Source organism: Parasteatoda tepidariorum, chromosome X1, assembly GCF_043381705.1.
Source record: "Parasteatoda tepidariorum isolate YZ-2023 chromosome X1, CAS_Ptep_4.0, whole genome shotgun sequence".
NCBI classification, from domain to species: domain Eukaryota; kingdom Metazoa; phylum Arthropoda; class Arachnida; order Araneae; family Theridiidae; genus Parasteatoda; species Parasteatoda tepidariorum.
The window spans coordinates 22,709,540-22,730,887 of NC_092214.1; the positions used below are offsets into that span (position 1 = coordinate 22,709,540).

The 21,348-nt window shown below is 26.3% G+C and overlaps 1 protein-coding gene and 2 long non-coding RNA genes across 6 annotated transcripts in view; 2 read left to right on the forward strand and 1 right to left on the reverse strand.

Moving 5' to 3' along the window:
* Positions 1-5,975, forward strand: part of LOC122268971 (uncharacterized) — a 67,827-nt gene extending 61,852 nt beyond the window's left edge. Inside the window, exon 2 of the long non-coding RNA XR_006224826.2 lies at positions 4,992-5,975. This is a non-coding gene — a long non-coding RNA (uncharacterized lncRNA). The remainder of the gene's footprint in view (positions 1-4,991) is intronic.
* The window catches only part of LOC107437527 (Thymine DNA glycosylase), a 51,212-nt gene continuing 30,933 nt past the window's right edge, over positions 1,070-21,348 (reverse strand). For all 4 annotated transcript variants that reach the window (XM_016049565.3, XM_016049564.3, XM_016049566.3 and 1 more), the window contains exons 7-8: positions 20,375-20,451; positions 1,070-17,177 (exon numbers count right to left, since the gene is read on the reverse strand). In XM_016049565.3, coding sequence (XP_015905051.1) covers positions 16,398-17,177; positions 20,375-20,451 — 857 coding nt within the window. In that variant the 3' untranslated portion in view covers positions 1,070-16,397. The remainder of the gene's footprint in view (positions 17,178-20,374; positions 20,452-21,348) is intronic.
* On the forward strand, positions 15,097-20,618 carry LOC139427128 (uncharacterized). The gene is made up of 2 exons (XR_011638278.1): positions 15,097-15,150; positions 20,383-20,618. It is a non-coding gene; the product is annotated as an uncharacterized lncRNA (long non-coding RNA).

A 21,348-nucleotide genomic window follows, 5' to 3' on the forward strand; every position in this document is an offset into this window, starting at 1 on the left:
AAATTTATTATAGTATTATCTGAAGTATTTTAAATTTTATTACTTTTCCCCAATATTATAAGAGCATAAGTAAACTTTTTACATTTTATTATCTAAAGAAATAATTTTTTTGTGGAAACTATCCTTTTTAGCTGTTTAATTTAACTAATTTTATTCAGATTTTTTTTTCTGAATATGAGTTTCTTAAACTTGTAATAAATAATAAACTAATAATCTGTATACATCTCGTAAATTAAACAATAATTCATTTTGCTAGTTAGTTAATGTTAGTTTTATGTGATATTTAAATAGTTTTATTACATGCAAATTTGAAAGAAATATTATTTCGAACGATTTTAGGAATCATTTACAATTTTACCCAAATATTTAAATTACATTTAACTTTAAATAATAAATTTTAAAAAAAATTAAAATGTATTTAAGTTTCAAAATTTAAATGTTAGGTCTTAATAATTATTGCAAAACAATGGGGCAAGTGTATAGAAATGTCTGAGAACTTTTTTGTAAAATTTCAAATAATTCTTTGCTTAACAGTTAAACTAAAATTTTGAATACCATGTTTTAATTCCATTTTTACTGCACTAGAAGTAGAAAATAGTACATAAAGTTTTTCGGATATATAGGGTATGTTATAATCACTGCACTTAACAAATATTTTTATAATTCTAGTCAAATATTGAAGTAAAAGAAGAATAGAAATTAGACTGCAAATTAATATTTATGCAAGGAAAATGGAAAAACGTTGCTGAAATATGACATCATTTACGAGAAAGACCAGATTAAAAATATCGAAACCCGATTAGTTGAGTAAACTGAGGAGGTGAAAGTTGATTCGAACTGGTTTCAACATTTTTTATTTCTTTTCCCCAACAGTTATAAAAATTTTGGCAAAATCTGACTTATATTTTCCTCTTTCTTAAATATTAATTAGTGACCCGTAACGTTTATGTATTTTGTTATAGTTAGATTTTATTTTTGATAAGGACTCGTATATTAAGAGTGATACTTACGAAACACCCTGTTAATTTATTTTTTTTATAAATAATCAAAAATTTAAGACACTGCATCATAGTTTTTAAGAGAGCTTTATTTACACAAGACATCACCAGTTATGAAAGTTTACAAGACAGACACTGAACTAAAAACAAAATAAAATATAAAAATATTTTCAAAACATAATAAATGTAGGAAAGCACCTTAGAGTGACATATTTATTCAATCTTATTAAGTGCAGGATTATCAATTAATGTCAAGTCACCTTTTCCCTCATGAGTTATTATCTACATAAAATACTTTTAGAAAGCTAACTTTAAATTTAACACAAGAATTTGCTTTTAAAACCAGTCTCGTAACCAGAACAATTAAAATAATAAACAAAAACAAATTAAACAAAAACTTATTTACTTTTGCAGAAGAATGAACTGTTATTTTAAAGAGAATTTATGTTCACATAAAAATTTAAAGTGTTCATTTTAAGGTGCTTGATTACAGTGCAGTTTCACATTTAACATGAAATAGTATATATTCTAGGACTAGTTAGACAATTTTTAAGAGTTTACATTATGATTAACATCCGATATATTTTAATATAGATAAAAAATACTATTATTAACTAAACTTTTTCAAATATATTGAAATGATTTTTACAATGTTAGCATGCAAACTGGTAGAAATTATTACAATACATAATATGGTAAAATGCAATATCTTCATTTCAACTAACTTTTAAGATTTTGAAAAGGAACTTTAAATAAGAAAATATAAAGTAATAATTTAAATACATCAAGTCACAATACTTTAGAACAGAATAAATGAGTAAATTCAACGAATAACAAAGAAACAAATGAAAAATTATCTACAAATTTTAAAGTTAAGCAAATTCAACTCATTTAATTAATATTTTTAATTGCTTAAAAGAAACGTAATAAACATTTCTTTGAAGTAAAAGTACAACAGAAAGGGAGGTGCTTTGTATAAGAATAAAATATGATCTTTATAAGAATTTTCACCTTTTCAAACAGAATTCTTTACTTAAAAGTTAGAACAAAAAGATAATAGAAGAACAAGCTCAAATAAAGATCAGAATAACTGTTTTATTTGAATCAAGTTCTTGTAAACTTATATATTTTGTAAGGAATTACTAAATAATAGATGTTTGCACTCGTTTACATAATCCATGATCCTAAGTACACCGTTTAAAGCAGCTTTTCTAAAATTAACAAATTCTAGGAATACAAACAATTATAAAACCGGACATTAGGCATTTGTAACAGTTTGTGAGGAAGTCAAGCAAAATGTGAAAATATATTTTACAAAACATTTACGTATCAAATAAGTCATCAAAGACAAGAGTAGAAAGTTGTCTGCAATACGTATATTATGTTTTTAAAATAATTCTGGAAGAATATGGCACTTTTTGAATACATAGATGAGAGGAAAACTAAGTATTTGGTCCCACAATATTACATTTAATAATAAAAAAAGGTATTAATCAGAAAATAAATTAAATATAAAATTATTTAGGAGTTCTTGCATTTTGAAAGATCTATCATTGAAAAATGATAATTGTTTTATTTTTCATTAATATTAGAGGAAAATATAATATTTTTAAGAGAAAGTTACAATAATGTAATACTTTTCCAAACAACCTGTTTCTTTATGCAGCTTAATCAATTTTCTAATTTTTGAAGCTTTAAAAAATAAAAATTCAATCGAATGTAACATTGATTGTAATAAATTTCACCTAATTAAATTTTTTTAATACATAATAGTTGAAGTTCAAATTTACAATACTTTAATAGTTATTGATGATATAATAATTAAGAAATGTAACAAAATTTTACATACAATGTAGTAAGACATAAGTGATTAAAATATCCAAGCAAAATAAAAATTTATTGAAGGAAAAAATGCAAATGAGTGGAGAATATAGTACTGTTTTTGAACCAAATCTAGCAAATGTAGGTTGCAATAGGGTCATGTATTGAGGCATAAGAGTTCCTTATTTTGCCCTGCGTCATCTCATTCCATGGTTTATTGAGCATCGTCTTGTTAAAAAATGGCTCCTGGGAGCCCTGCTATGTGTGACAGAACATGTCGCTGAAGGATATCACAAACATACCACTGATATGTCCTCGCACCGTGGATCAATATTAAGAGTGATCAAGACGACTTGATTAAATTTGGCTGCAGTTCAAAAAGGCCGATTTTCCAAACAAAGGCAACAAGGAGCTGGGTGTCAATCCTGCCTTTGCTGTACAGAAGCACACAGTTTCATACAGCTGGTGAGATGGTATCGGGTGATATTGCATAAGACAATATTCCTCCATGGTGCCATGACAGTTCAGTAGTACATTCGCGACATCCTTCAAACACATGTTTCGCCACTCGTGGCAGAGTTCACAGGAGCCTTTTTTTTCCACAAGACAATGCTCGGCCACACTACCACCTTGTCTGATCCCAAGGTTTGTCATTGAACTAGCATCTCTAGGACAGCAAGTTGGACAACCTTCGAGTTTATAGTAGATTTAGACGTATTTCAATTGCAAATAACGATCAAGACATCACAGGACATAAGGAAATTGTATGCCTTAATGCATGACCGTATTGCACCCTGCATTCACACTAGAGGTAGCCCAAGAGGATACTAAAACCTCCATTCTTTTTTTCTTTAATATATAATTTTTCTCTGATTTTTTAATCACTTACTTTAATTATCCTTGTACTTACGTATGAAAAGTTTAATTTCATTCTGAGTGAGCTAATTTTATTTAAATAGAAAAAAAGTCAAAATCAATTTTCACAAACTGATGTTAAAACAAAGCTACAATGCATTAGGCTTCAGAAAATTAACCAAATATTAATTTTAATCATTCAATTTACAAATTTTAACTGTAATTCTATTTCTGTATTTGAATATAGAGTAATATTAAAGAGAACAATTATTTTATCACATTTTTTTTAAAATTACTATTGAAAAGAGCATCAGCTATTTCAGGACAGAAGTAGTTAAGTTTTTATAAGAAACTTAAACTATCAATTTAAAATGTAAAAAATTAACAATTGAGAAAACAAATTAGTTGAAAAAAGTATGAATAATTAATAACTAAGTAGCATTGTTTCTTCATTTAAATAAGGAAAGCTATAGTACAATAATTTAAAAAGACTTGAAAATTAGTAAAGTATAAGAGAACTTGTCATCGATATTTTTTATTTAAAAAAAAGTCTAGCTTTTAAATTTTCGATATATTATAATTCAAACATTGTAGTAATATTATAAAAAGTGTTTTATATGTAAATAAAATAAATCAATTTATGCACCAAGATATAAGGTAAAACTTTAGTGAGACCAATGACAAAACTGCTTCAGCACAGAATTTTCAATAGGGGGGATTAGATTTTCAAAATAATATTTGAAATTTCAATTCTAGGAGTTTTTAATGAATAAAAGATTTACAGTTCTTGTCAAAAGTCTGAGCAGACCCCTATTTTTCCAGAAATTTCTTAACAAAAGACAACGCATCAATCCAACATTGAAACTTACTGTTTTCCAATATACCTGATTCTCCAACTGGCAGAATTTTAACGAACTTTTACGAGTCATCTGCTTTACAAGTCATGGCACTAATATCCTATCATGTTCATGTGTAGATGACAATCAGATACAAATCTGTGCAATTTAACCTTGCAATATTAACTTACTTTAATCAGTTGAACTGTATGAAGAATCTTCAAATGCTAAAATGTGCATAACCAGAAATTCGAATTGAGTGTCAGGACTCGAGTCAAGCAATTATTTTTTCTGATCAAGAGGGCTTTGTAAGAAAGTGTTCAGAAGCTGAATATATCAATCTGAGCATTGCATCAAACTATTAAAAGATCATAAATTCCAGAAAATTTTGAAAGAAGACGAACTGGTCATCCAAAAATAACCATACTTAGCAACTTTATTGTGACAACAAGCAAAAATAATAGATGTTTCATCATTTCAGAAGTAGCAAGAACTACAAAAGACAGGTGTCAGATAGGGTGGTGGCCAGGCATTTGGAAACCTATGGTCTTTTGACTTAGAACTGCAATAAATGAACTACTCCTTAGAACTAGAAACATTATAAAAAAATCTGCTGGGCAATAAAATGACTACACCGAAGCACAATGGAAGAGAGTTCTCTAAACCGACGAATTTAAGTTTCAACTTTTTGGTTTCCATCCTAGACTTTAGTATGCCATCCAGATTGAGTGCAATGATACCTTGTGGGGATAGTTTGCAGCACTCAAGTTGGTGATTCGGTTAGAATTAAAAGTAATTCATCAAAAAGAATGTGAATTAAATGTGATATGTTATCTCATCAGAAACACAAATTTCAGGGTGTGGCTTTGTGTTCCAACAAAATAATGATCCAAAGCACAGTTCAAAGTCTTGCAGTAATTGGAAAAGAAAAGAAGATGCTCACATCAGAGGATCACCACAAACCCTGAGCAGTCACAACTGAACTAAACATGGAAAACTTTAAGTAGATGCCAATAAACACAGAAGACCTATAGAAAGGTCTTCAAAGTTATTGAAGACACGTACGCTGTCAAACATTAGATAAAGTGATCCAACTAATTAATGACTAACATATTCAAAGCTCTTATCAAAGCCAAAGGTCAAGCTCAGGTTTTTGACAGTAATGTATATCATGACATTTTTTGAGAAACAAGTTGTTTGGCAGCAATATTTAGTTGATAATATAGAATTTGATTTAACAAAATATTTTAAGTCTAATTAATTAATTCAAAAGATAACCTTAAACTAATTTGAGAATGTTAATTCATTCTTTAGAAACTGATAATTTTATTTGTTCTGAACAATTTACAATAAAGTGTTAACTTTTTGAAGAAGTTTTTACATTTTTTAGAAAATATTTAAATATCTTGTTTAAAAAAGCATTATTTCTAAATAAATCAGATTTTACCTCTGCTGTTTTGATATTTATTTGCTTTGAATGATTTCAGATAGTGATTTTAAAAATTTCAATAATAAAAATGAAAGATTCTAAGATTAATTAGAGCAATATGTATCTATTACATTTAAATTTTGCAAGGAATAATTTGAATTATCAATTAGAAACTCCTCATCTTAACCATATTAAGTACAAAATATAGAATCCATGAAAAATTTTAAAGTGGTTTCTACTATTTTTTTTATTTAATGATAACTTCTTACGTCAAGAATTGCAGAGACACTCATTAAAATATACCAGGACCTCCATCACAGCATCAGAAGTAGTTTCAAAATTTCAGAATGTTACAAGGTAAAATGCTACTTATAACTAATCAGAATGGCAAAAAGTATTTTATCTCTAACTTGATAATCTTAGAGAAAGAAAGAAACTAGGGTATTATATTTGTATCTGAATTACAAACTTTTTAATTCATGTTCTTAAATGGATTGTATAGTATGCATTTGTTTTGACTCTAGGAAGAATCAGATCAAAAAATTGCTAATTAAAATAAATGGCAATAGTTTAAAAAATTGAATAAATCTTCAAAAATTTGTACTTTAACTTGTTAACAGAAAGAATACTGATGAATTAGTTTGTGGCTCAGTAAAATATTGTAAAAGAGGGAAAGTGATCAACAAAAAATTGAGTGTATAAAAATATTTTTATAAAGTCAAGTAATGTTAAGTGAGCACATTCTTGAGCTTTATATCTTTCAGATCTTGTACTTCATATCTAATTAGAAAATTGCAGAATCAAGTTCACATTTTGAAAATTCTGTACAATGAGATTAGTTTTAAAATGTGATAGTAAAATCATAAAAATTTACAAAGTTTAACAGATTCACAGATATTAATGTTCCATCAGTTTGAACACATCAGACTTGAAAATTGTATATTTATTTCATCACACTTTAAATAGATAGTATGCCATCCCATTAATAATGTGTGTTAATTCACAGTACACAATTAACTCGCCTTTTTTTTNTCGCTTTTTTTTTTTTTTTTTACTCAGGCAAATTTTTTTGAAGTAGATAATCAATTTATCTAGTTATTATGCAGAATTTTTCAGAGTTCTATTGTAACTTATTTTTAAAATTAATATGAAAGTGAGACAAATGAACAAATTTTGCTTTAATTCAAAATTAAAAATGTAAGTAATATTAATGCACTATGAGGATATCAGGCAATTGGCATAAAACAGTGTTGATAAAAGTTATTGAAATTCTTATTTGAAAAGGGAACCTTATTTTGCAATTTATGTAGATTTAAGCTAAGAGACCCATTTTAACAATTATTGCTAATAAATAAAGTTTAATTTTTATTATCCAATTATTCACTGAGACTTCAAGATCAAATTGAGTCAAAAGGTTCCTGACAAGTTTACAGTTTAATATATATGTGCAGCAAATAAACCTGAATTATTTATGAGATGGCAATAATGCATTCGACTTATAGTAATATATACAGATTACCAAGATAATCTATTGCAACTGTTATGATTGTTTTAATCACACAAAAATTCATCAGAAACAGTAACTATACTGTCAAAATAAATCAATTTTGTAATTTTTATTAGAAGACCATTATTAAAGCAAATGTAAAAAATATAATTTAACCAATAATTTTAAATAGATCTTGATGATTTTGTATAAACATTAAAACTTATGCGAGTAGTTTAAACTAAAAAATACTATACTAGCATCATAAAAGATATATCATTAAAATTGTTGCATTCAGCCCAATTTATAAATGTTGCTATTTGTTGCAGACATAGCTTTAACCTACTTTTAACAAAACCTCCATATTTACTAGCATGCAAAACTTAACCAACAAAATCATGTTACCTCTTTAATTACTCTGATACTTGGGAAAATGTTTTTAAAACTAAAGTTAACAATTAGCTACACTTCTGGGTCTAGTAGGCCCAAGCTAATTTTTGAATAATAAACATTTTCTCATGGGATATATTATGCACAGTGAACATGTTTCAAAAAGTGATAGTAAAAAAAAACAACCTAGAAGTTCACTAAAAGGCCATGAAACTTGCTTTTTCTCTCTTTCCCTGTTGTGTTGAGGGGGAAGAATTTGAAAGTAGTCTTTGGCAAACCTGATATGTGTAGATTAATATTTTTTTTTTTAAAACAGTGAATTGAAAAATACTATCCCTATACTTCATTTCGTACATTTATGACAAATTAATTTTTTGTATTGTCAAACAGAATACATGTTATAAAACTAAAATATTTTATAAATGTTTTGGTTCTTTTTCTGTAATTGTTTCTTTTTATTAAATATTCCTTGCATTTAATAAAAAATTGTAAGAATATTTTATTAAAAGTGATAATTTTAGCTTAATTATATTAAAAGGAATTTAAAATATGGATTAAGATTTTTCTTTTCACTGTTTTTAAAATAATGAATCAGTTTTTACACCATGTAGTGAGCTCTCTTTTTTTTCAGGGGAAGTCACACCACTGCAATTGGGAAATGAATTTTTGTTGACGAATAAAAAAAAATTTGAGCAAAATTATTTTTTCCTTCAATACACACAAAACTAAAACTCAAAAAGATAAAGATAATTTTGTTAGAAAAGTTTCCTACAGCTCAAAATTAACTCAAGACCAAAATATAAATAAAATTTTTCTTTTTTAATTGTTTTTTTTCATTCATTAAATCTTTTGATAAGTTAATTTTTATGTTCGATTTTAAAAGTAATTTAAAGATTTCTTTTTTGAAAAAGAACATAATAAAACCTAATTAAATAAAATCAAAAATGCTTAGTTCTCATACACAATTTATTTCAATGATAATATTTCATTGAACCTCCTTGTTACTTCAGTTTTTTATATTTAAATATGAAACTTAGGAGAAATTAAATTAATAAAATTTACTACCCTGATACCTAGGATAATTAAAATTGATGAATCCTTTGGATGGGAAAAATTAAGAACATTTGTAACGGTTTCTTTGGGGGGGGGGAACCAAAGCATTTCATAAAAATGTACAATGGTTATAGAACATCCTCAAGAGTGTTTATAACTGTCAGTATAAATAGTATTTGAAGATGCCCAATTTTAGTAAGTTTAGATGGAATACACTTAAAAACTCACACATGGGATGTTTCGTAACTTTTTTGTATAAATGAAGCAATTACAGTAAAAACAATATTTACAACCCTTTTTCACTACTCTAAACAATGTATTTTTTTAAATCATAAAATATTTTAATATATTAGAAATATGAGATAACAGGATCTCATAAATAGGACAACAAAATGGTCAGATTTTTAATCTGATTTAATTTTAACATCAAAGACATAATAAATATTATCTAACATATGCACTTTAAAAGTGCACTGGAGATATAGATTACAATATCATTAGCCACAATAAAGTTTTATATGATATATGTATGTATAAACGTTTGACTTTAAGTCACAATATCATCACACAAAGCTCAAAATATTATTTCACTTTTAAATTCAATTTTCTGAGTTTTAAAGGTGACTAAACCTAATTTCAAAAATAGAAAAGCACTAAAATGCATTGAAAAGTATTGAAAGTGCAAGTGCAGATGAATTTGAATACAACAATTACTTACATACCCTGTAAAATTCAAATCCACCTTTACCTCAAAACATGAAGATTTGAATTCCATCAAAGATTTAGGTACATTTTTATACAATAAAGAAATTAACATATTTATTTTTTTCTACTTAAAATCATAAATTTTTAATTTATTAATTAATGAATTTATTTAGTTAATACGATATCACATCATGATCATAGTTGCTAAAAAACATCCGTTTTTTTTAATAAAAAAAATAACTAAAAGGAATAAGTTAAAAACTTTAAATTAACCTTTAATAAACCATGTAGCACGACATAAAAAGAAAACCTACTTATTAAATTTGGCACACTAACTTTGGATATGCACAAGAAATTAAAAGGTACTTTTTCAAATAAACATATTTGTACTGATACCTGTTTCATCACAGACAAGTAGTAGTAATAGAACTAGTTGTGTTAATTAAAGAAAATCAACAAAACACCGATAATCATAGGTTTAATACACAATATCTAAACAGTTTTGTGACTAGCTAAACTACTTAAACAAGGTGAAAGACTTAAAATTTTCAGTAAAGAAATATAATTCATTGTGTTCACCCAAAAATTCAAATATATTTTAAAAATTCATAAGCATAAAACAGTTTTGGTTTACTCATATATTTATAAGTAAATTAGATTAATGAATGGAAAACCTAAGTCACAAAGTAACTTTCAAGATGTAATTATTATTACTTATTTTTATTACCTTAGCATCTTTCAGTACTCAGAGCAAATTTTTGAGTTCAGTATATTGAATGCACAAAAATCTATATCTAAGAAAGTGAGGTCATTTCTTGAGCAGTTTTCATTAAGAATTACAATATGAGGAAATATAAGTAGAAGATCGCATTCAGTTAAAATTCATACAACCCTTGAAACTTTAAACACCTGTTTTATGTCAAGGCACAGTTATAGTTTTATGGGCTTACTGATAGCTCAAAGGAAAATTTGATTTCATTTTATTGTTGGCTAAAATCGATTAACTTTCATTGTCAATAATCTTACAAATTAAAAATATAAAAAGAAATGTACTTAAAAAACTTGAAATTTTTTTTAATTGTTGGTCAGAAACAAAATTGCTAGCTCTACAAACACTGTCTCAATAGTTCGAAAAGATGATTTAAATTTTATGTTAACTAACATGTAAAGTTATCAAACAAAATAAGATTTTGAATATTATCTCATCAAAAGCAAAAATTATCATTGAAAGTTAAACTTATTATCAGTATTAATACTTTGATCATTTTTAGTTAATTATGTTTTGTTGCTTAAATATTTTTTGTATTATTCAACAAATAAAGCAATTTTTACACTTCAATTTAAGAAACAGAAAGTAAACAAAAATGAAAAGAAAATATATTTTAAACTAATGAAAATAAATCTATGATTTCACTAAAACCAATAAAAGTTAGTAAAAAATTGCAGAGTAAAAGAATAAAAATAAATGCTAATACATATAAAATATCAAAGTCATGCATAAAAAAACAGGAATTACAAAGTAAAGTTTAAAAATAAAATAAATACATATAGATGAGAAAAAAAACAGCTATAAAGTAAAACAAAATTTTTATAATAATTGCCAGAAACTTATTTGTATAAAAAGAAAATGTTTAATAAAAATATCATTACAATAACAAAGATAAATAGTTAAAACGAATTATAAAATCTCACTTGTAAAGAAAATTATTTAGCAATATAAACTACAAAATTAAAAATACAAGGATCAAATCAAAATTAAATGCTATTTTTGAAGCAAGCAAATAAATATTCATAAGTTAGTAAATTTATATAATGCTTGTATGGAAAAAAATGCAGAAAGAAAATACTTTTTTATTATGTCTGGTTAAAAGACAAAATTAAACAAAACAGCTAAAAAAAAAATTGTGAACATGTTACACCTCTAAATAATGATGATTCTAACCTTCTACAAACACCAAAATAAATAATAACCAAACAAAAAGGTTATATAAGCATCGATGCAAACTAGAGTGTATTTAACGCTAGAGTGTCTTTAACAGCAAATTTATCAGATTATATGTTTAAAATACAATTACCCAAACAAGTTAAAGGTTTCGGTAACATAATTTCAAATTTTAGAAGCAATAATAATGATATGTGTTATCACATTTTACATGAATTAAGATCAGTAATGGAGGTAACCCATATCTTAAAATGTTTTTTTTTTTTTTTTTTTTTAATTNCTAAAAATTTTTTTTTTTTTTTTGCTAAATTTTACTCCGGTAATTTTCGTATTTACAGTTAACTAATGAATTTATTGTGCTTAAGCTTTTACATGTTTTCATAGACAAACATAAAATTTGCTAATAAATCTTTTTTCTAATTAAGGCTGTTCTCCAAAATTATATACAAAAGTATGTTACTTAGCAATGAGAAGAACATAAGGAAAGCCGACATAAATTAATGCATAGCAGTTACATCCTTTTATATGGACTACTTAGTTTTAGAAAAATCATCTAAAAACAAGTATGGTTTTAAATTGATAAGTTACATTGTGGTTTCAAGTATTGCCTCTTGATAAAAAAATGTTTCAGCTGAACTTTCAGTCTTTTAAAAGAATTATGAACAACTTATTTAAGCAGTTAGAAGATAGGTATCTCTGAAGCAATAACAATCCTGAAAATCCATATGGGGTACTCAAACATAAGACAACTACTGACCCTTAATAAGGCTGATTGCTTTAATTATTGAGGTTGAAAACTGATCTACCATTGTGTACTCCCTAGAATTTTAACACTTGTAAATGCGGGCATTTATTCTTTGAAATATAATTATTATTACAACTATATTGCTACCTGCATTTTTTTTTTAAATCACAGATCACACTCCATCTGAACTTTCAAGAAATTGGTATTGCATTAGATCAACTAAAGCATCGTAAAAAATTATTAAGTATCTTCAGTAAAAAGTTATAAGCAATATTGATAGCATTTTCTGAGAACTACAAAAGTTTTACTTGAGCATGAATTATAGGTCAGCCATGCACATATTTTATCATTATCAAGTACATTTCATCCAAAATTTTAAAAACTTAATCTAAAAAAAGTATAACATAAAATATCAATGAAAGGAACAATTAAAATTTGGTTTCAATACGTAATTATGACCCACGTTGAGATTAATTTAATACATTATAATAAAATTTAATGAAGCTTCCTTCAATCTATTACTAGTTGAAAATATTTACCATCAGATTGATGAATGTTTCAAGCATTATTTTAAACATATAACAACAATAAATGATTTAATAAATAACAAATGAACTAAAAATATTCAATTAGAGAATTCAACAATTAAAAAAATTAGTCATAAGTTAACACTAGAACAGCAGTAAGGGTCATTTCGACCCTTAATCATTTTTGCCAGTCGATTACTTTTGTTTGACTGAAAGAAATCATTTTGAAAATTTTTGACTTTTTCTATACAGTTAACAAATATTTCTAAACAAAAGTTCATCATTCTAGATTAGTCAGATTTTGAAATATAGGCATCTATTCCTAAAACGACAGACAAGAAGCATTTTGACCCTTTCAATGAAATACTCATTTTACTCGCAGAGACATAGACAAACAATCAATAAGAAAAATTCAGTGATAAGCATTTTTCACTTGCATTTATACTGTCTCCAAGAGTGATAATAATCTGGGTAGTCACTCTTTTTGTTATCTCTAGTGAATTTTGATTCCTTGCTTGCTTTTTCTCTCTCTTTTGAATAAAATATTGCAAAGAAAGCAGGTGCAGGGTTTTTCATGCTTACATTTCTTTTGAGAATTAGTTAATTTCAGAGATATATTGTTCCATTTGTTACTTTTATCAGTTCAGATACCTCACTGCAATTAATAAGAATTATAACAGCAGTTTTTTATATAGTTCAATATCAGTGTAGATGAATTCTTCAGTGAAATATAATCTTGCCTTTACGCTATGAATCATATGTTAAATATAGACAATCATGTACTGGTATATTTTTTTTTCGGTCACTGATATATTATTGCTCTTAAATTTTACAAAATATGACCTATAAGCAAAAAAGAGATTTGACTAAAAAATGAAAAATTGTATCAGTTTTCTGTAGACAATGAATTCCAAACACACAGCATTAGAGATCCGAGAACAGCTAAGTTAATGGAGATCAACACAGCAGATATAATGAAAGTGCAAAATAGGATCAGAATGTATGAAAAACTGTTTTTACAGCTCCTAGTTACACTATATACTATGAAATAAATTCGAAAACTCAGCCTGCAGCAGTATTCCTGCTTAAGATCTTGTAGCATAAGAAAAAATGTGCAGAATCAGAAGCACATCAGTAACTTGGATATAAAGACTGGAGTTTATCTCTGGCTGAGTTAGATACTTTTTTTTTGCTATACTACATGTTTGAGGAGCAACAAGAGCAAAATTTTAGATTTATGTTCATTGTGATCTGAGGCATGGAGTATCCATTTTGTAAAGAAATAACAATAGATTCAAAGAAATAAAGATATTTGAGGTTTGACGAGAAGACATTAAGATCTACTCTATTACAGACTAATAAATTTGCTCCTAATCTGAAATGTGGAATAATTTTATTAAAAACTGTAAAATATGCTAAATTCAGAACAAAATTTTGGTTATCTGTTGATGTTGGTACTAAGTACCTCCTAAATGGAAAAGATGAAGCAACAAATCCTCAATTACATTTATCTGAAAATGTCACAAATCGTTAAAGTCTTATCTAAACAAAAGGAGGAATATAATAACAGAGGACTATTTTACAAGCCTCAAATTTGTGAATTGCTAAATTCTAAAAAAACAATTTTGGTCGGCACAATGTAAAAATAACAGAAAAGAAATTCTTCATCTTTATATCATGCTTACAATTATAATCACACTATAACCATCTATCAAGCCAAAAGAAAAATAAGATGTTTTTCTACTGAGCTCATTACAGTCTACTGTAAAAACTGAAGACAAATTCAAGAAGTTACATATGGCATTTTACAATATTTAAATCATTTTATAATGAAACAAAGTATTGTGTAGATATTCATGATCAGATGAAATATTCCTTTAATTGGCTTTTGGATGATGACTTGTGCATATCTTTTTTATTATTTTGGATCATGCATAATGGAAAAATTGTTAAAAATTACACTTGTATTCAGTGCATTAATTCCTAATACATGTGTAATTTAAATTTTAATATAAATGTCCTTCATCGATAATTTCTTTACGGATTGAAGGAAAGAATCATTCTGTGAGTAAGTACATCAAAAATAAATGTTTTATTTTAGTTAGCATTCATTTTAACTTTAAAAGCTATTTATTTGAAATCAATTTTTATATCGAATTAGTGAGTTATTTCAGTAGTTGTAGTATGATCCAATTGATATATTTACAGCATTTTAAAAATTCAGTAAATTATCATGTAATATTAAATATAAAATACACACAATTTATATATTTTTGTCAATGTATGGCATTTAAAATTATATTCTGTCTATTTCAGTGGTTTTTATGAAGGGAGTCAAAATGAGCATTTCTTGCTGCTCCAGAGTACGTAAGATTGTTCCGCAGTTCTAGCATTAAACACAATTTAAATATCAACACTATGTTGTGTAATAATATCAAATATAACACAATAAAGTAATGTTAACATTGTAATAAATAAGTTTGCTTTTTAATGAAAAAATTTACCACTTAATATTTGTTTACTATAAGCGAGTTAAAATATAAAATGTCAGAAAAAACAACACAATAAATCTTAATTTAGGTATTTCTTTTAACAAAATATCTAACCAAATAAAATTTATCTGTTCTGATTATTTTTAAGATCACCTATTTTTACTCTCTGCAATAGTTATGATGAATTTTTATGCAATTTACAACATATATTTAGCATGAGTATCACATTAACAAAGTTTTTTTTTCTTCTTAATCTATGTGGTAAATTAGATTTTCTAATAGTAAAATTATTTCTAACTTTTAAAATTAAGAGAAAAAAATTACAACATACATTTTATCAAATAGGCCACACTTTTAGTGTGAAATAGTAAGTTACGTTATTTAAGGCCCAAAAAGATATGATAGTTTTTAGTACCCTTTGCTTTATAATCAAAGGATCTTCAATTAGATTTATAAATAATTGTTAGGAAGCCAAATTTCAGTTTGAACTATTAGCCATGCAAACAGCATAAAAATTTAAAATTGCTGTTTTTCAAGTATAATATGAGCAGCAATAATGCTTTAAGCAAAATTGCAAATTAAAACAAAGGAACTCACATACATTCGATAACATAAAATTAAAAAATAGCCTAGTTTTATTGCACAAAAACAGTCTACTCATTTTGAACCTTTATCATAATATAAAATATTTGTGAGGAACATGAAGGCAATCAAAAGTTAAAATGATCTAATGGAACGAACATTCACAAATATCAAAACATTCAGGATGCAAAACGACAAGATGATAAAAACAGACTAGACTATCGGTCAATTAATGTGAACATGTGGTAAAGATTATACTCCTCATGTACATCTTTTAAGGAGTTAATTCTTATAACAAGGGGATGTAAAAGATACTGCAAAATTCTCTTCTTTTTTTTTTAATTTAGTTTAAAAATAAATAAGCTGAAACATAAGTCAAGATATCAACTAAATTAATGAAGGAAAAAAACATGAAATGTAACAGAATAATCAAATTATCAATTAAGATAAACATAAGAAATATTGTATTTTGCAGCATCTTTTGTAAAAATGGGGGACATTATAGTTAAGGTAGCAGTTTTTAAAAAATTGCTACATTAATATTCATTAAAGCTTGTGTCATAACATTCTTCTTTAACCTTAGCATATGTATCAACTTGAGGTACATATGAACAGTCAGCCTGAGAATAACCCATGTAAGGTCGGTTATAACCACCATAATACTGATTATTTTGAGACTGCTTACTAGCTTGTTCAGCATGAGTCATTTGATAATTATGAACAGGGCTCATATTATGAGTTTGTGAATGATCTGTAAAAGAATTTTCTGTTCCATTATGGTTTTCTTGCCAATGCTGCCAACTATGCTGAGGAGTTGAATCTGTAGAAAAATAAGGTGAGGTAACAGTTGATGAGCTAGACCAAGATGACCCTGACGGGCTATATCCACTATGATGTTCTACAGGTCTTCTACCCCTACCACGTCTGCCAGAACCTCTTCCTCGAGGCCTGGAACATTCAGCATCAGTATGATTAACAGGCACAGGATAACGACCTAAATCTGTTTTTCGTTTTCTACCCCGTTTACCTCGTACAGGAATCATCACTCTCATCTCAGTTTCGGTTTCTAAGCTTCTATGCACAGTAGCACTAACATCATTCCTTCGAAAGTCACTGAAACAATCTTCATGATTATCCTCTTTAACCTCCACTTTTAACTTGACATCAGGAAATGACACTTCAGAAAAATCCAAATCAGGAAGAACACCACATAAATGGTCTCTTAATTTCTTGAGGGCGATATAAAATGGAACTTTATCAACTGCTCTAGGTAGTTGAGCACATCTTGCACTTGAGGAAGGCATGACAAAAACAGACTGCAAAATTTCAAAATAAAAAATTTAAAACAAATACATATAAAAAAAATTTTTTTGGGAAAACAAATATCCTAGAGTCAGACTGATAAGTGATTATGTAAAATTGTTACTCATTACATTACAAATAGACAAAATAGTTATAATGAGTAAAGGTTAGAAACTTAAGTCTGACTCAAAATTAGTGATGTGATTGGCTATGTGACAAAGATCTATTTTGAAATTAACAATATTTATTAAAAACTCATTTTGAGAAATTCCACAAAAGTTGGGGGTTCTAAGCCGGAGAAGAAAAAAATTTGCTTAAGTAAAAGTCATACAGAAAACAGAATTAGGTGAATAAAACAATACCTAAAAGAAATTATTACAGAGAAATAATGAGTTAGCAGCCCTAAAATATAATTAATCACAATAAATACACAATTTAGTGTTATTCTTGGCTTTGTATCACTGATGAAGTCTTACTACATAGGATAATTTGTTCTAGTCTTTGTGAGGACAAGCAAAAAAATTTAGTATGTTCAAAACTAAGGATGAAAGAAATATTTGGCTCTTTAGCAGAATATTCTGCCATATATTCGGCTAAATGTACAACAAAGTATTTTTGAGAAACAAATTTAAAAGATTTAATAAAGAGGATTTTAAAATCATATTTTTTAAAACACATTAGAAATATTTTTTTACACATATTTGTTAAGTTCTAAAACTTGTTAATTTATGTTCTGAAAGATACATGGAAAAGAGAAACTTGGAAAAATTGAAACTATCTATTACTTTATACTAAACCATAAGTTACGTACAACTATGTCTTTAAAATTATATTCAAGCAAGTCTATTTTGTCATTTTTTCAACACTTTTTTTTCTTCAAGAACTGAGAATTTTTTTAAAAAATTTGTTTCATTTTTGCTGTCTTTTTTGTTCTAATTATAAAGCAGCGCTACTATAAAAAAAAAAAACATTTCTTATAGACTTTTTTTTTACTATCACTTTTTCCCTGTATGGTGAGACAGATAACCTAGAAAAGCGGGATTTTCAAATTCTGCATCTGAGTTCTCTTTTTGATGGGCTCAAATCGAATCTTCATCATAAATCTACTTAGTTTTTTTAGCTAAAATCCCCCTTAAAAAAAAAATTACTTTTTTTAATGTAAATAAAATTTCTAATTTGAGATACTTTTTGATGAGCTAGATTTGCAACGATTCCGTCATACATTCATACCATTTTCTGCAGTTATCGTTTTTCTCCCATTTCCACATAGTTTATCAAATATTTTAAATATGTTATATTACGACAAACGACTTTCAAATTTGTGATATTCCATTTAACCACTTGGTTTACGATTCTGTCATACATTCACATCATTTTCCAATCATGTTTTTTAGTAGATATAGTTTTTTTTGGCTGTCTTCACGTATTTTTTCAATTATAAATATTATTAATAAGATGGTATTAAAACACGCAAATTTCGAATTTGAGTTAGCAAAAGAAAAAATTTTCCTGACTTTTCTTTTAAAAAATTTGGATTTTCATGAATTTTGATCAGTAGATACCCAAGAAACAGATTTGAGAATATCTTTTTCTACTATGTGCAGGTGCACATTCTAGGGGTTTACATTATTCCATTTGACTTTCAGGTATAAAGAATAAAGACAAATAGTGGTTGGTTTTCTTACCAGGCAGAAAGCATTGTTTTCAGATATTTAGTTGATCTTATTGTTACATATATTATCGATTTAAGATGTCACAGAATTTTAAGCTTTAACTCTCTGTGTGACTTGTTAAATTGTGGTTCAGTTTGTGGTCACATCAGCTTTTTTTTAACTTTGATTTAAATATAAATTAAAATACTATTAATAAATACAGTGATTTTTGAACAAATTTTTGCAGACTTAGTGATGAAAAGACTGGAACTAGTTACAAGAGTCAATCATTTGATTGTAGAAAGTTTTTAATTGAGATTTTGGGTTTACTTTATTTTATCTAAGTCTGCCATTCTTTTACGATTGTTTGATAAAAACTAATAGGTGGATCACTGGTTCCTTCTGACACACACAGATATTTGTCTCTTCTTTGCCCCTCTAAGACAAGATCAAGAAAGAAATAATTTAGGTTTTCTCTAGATTCATTCTATTCCTCTAGATTCATTATTTCATTCTCTAGATTCTATCTAATCATTAAGAAAGAAAAAAAAGAAAAGAAAAAAAAAAAAGAAAGACTACTAGAACCTAATTTCCTACTTCTTTTTATACAAATTATTTGAGACTTTTTTTTACATTGATATAACCTTAATTTTTTCTATCTCATTAACTACCAATCATGTTTTTTTTTCTCAAAGTAGTCAAAATTTGTCTCTGTAATTTGCTGGCTATAAAAAAGCATATTACATATCTATTACATATCTATTGCCCAATAACATTTCTCACCTTTAATTTAGTCTAAGACAAAAAGCATAATTATTTTTTTTTAAATCTGATAGTATGAAAATATCAGGAAAAACATTATTTAAAATGTTAACCATCCTAAAAATAATGGACTGTTAACAATTAAAATTAGTTAAATAATTGAGTTCACCAGAATTAAATAGATAGACTTTATTTTATTTGTCTATCATTTAGGAAAAAATTTTGTTCTGTTTGAATAAATATGGTCTCAGAGGAAGCTAGCAGATTTTTTTATTTATTTTTAAAACAGATAAAAAGAAGATAAATTTTTAGAGTAATAATAATTTTAAAAAAAAAAAGCTTGTTTTAATAGTATTTTAACTTCAGGGATGGTGTAAAAGAAAATAGAGCTTAATAATTTAAAATTACAAAGATTTATTCATGTTTTTATAACTGTTAATGCAACATAATATTTTATCTGTCCATTTAATTTTATCTTAATATGTATCTGTCCAAATGTAGGCTTATATTTTCAATGTTAATAAATCCCTTTATTAATACTTTTTTTTATATGAATATACTCAATACTCATCGAATTTTAATAATCTGTTAGAGAGTTGCATTTTATTAATTTTTTGAGTATTTAGCATTTAAAAAAACTTCTGTTATTTAGTAATGATAGCTTGGTATTGTTGGTGATACCCTACATCTTTGACTATAGAGTTAAGTAAAGTAATTACTTTTAAAGATTAGTTAATAAACACATTTAAAATCACCACATTAAATAGTGAGATATTTGAAACATTAAATTTTCTTACAATTCCAGTTCCTTGAATGGGGTCAGGCTGTCGTCCAAAATCAAAATTTTTCTTTCCTGAGAAGACTTCATATATCACTAAAGTGAATAAATAAATTAAATGAGCTCATAAGATTTTGAATGAAAATGTTTGCTGCAATCAAATTGAACATGTAACAAAAGTTATTAATCATAAAATTATAGTAATTAGTAATAAAAAATATTTATTGTATAATATTTTGACATCAATAAAAAGAATGTTTATATGTTGGGTGGTAAGGAGGAATTTTTTCTACACAACTATAATGACATACTATTAAGAAATCAAATGGAAATACTACACTCAAAATTGAATAATATTTAATAAGTTCTGATGAGCGTCAGTTCTGATGTTAAAAATGTGAGATTTTTCCATAGGCTTTACTTCATATTTTTAACTTTAATTTTTTCTTGATTAATGTTTAAGTCATGCATTAAGTTTTTTATGTCTTTATAATTAATAATGCATAATATGCGACAAAGGAAAATAACTTTTAAAGATTAGTAAAACACCTTTAAATTAACCTATTATCAAATTTTGTTCAATATATTTTGCCTTTAAAATAACCTTAAGAATAAAATTCTAAGAAATTTTCATTAATCTATATCAATCTTATTCTGTTAAATTATATATTTAAGTACATAATATAACTAAATGTTTAGTAAATAGCATTGAAGCAGAGGATTTAAAACAGCAAAAATAGTTCAAGATGATTTAAGATGATTCAAGATAGTTCCAGATGATTAATTTCAAGATGAGTTTAATTTTGAAATTAAGTTTACTATTTTGATATCCATAAAAATATTAGGTATTATTTTGATGATCAAATTTTTTTATTTTCAATAAATCCCAACTTAAAACAAAGTTTTAAAGTAAATTTATTTTAAAAAGATTGTAAAGACTAAAATATAGACATTTAAGTACTATTTACTGTCTAATTATCACTATTGCCCCAA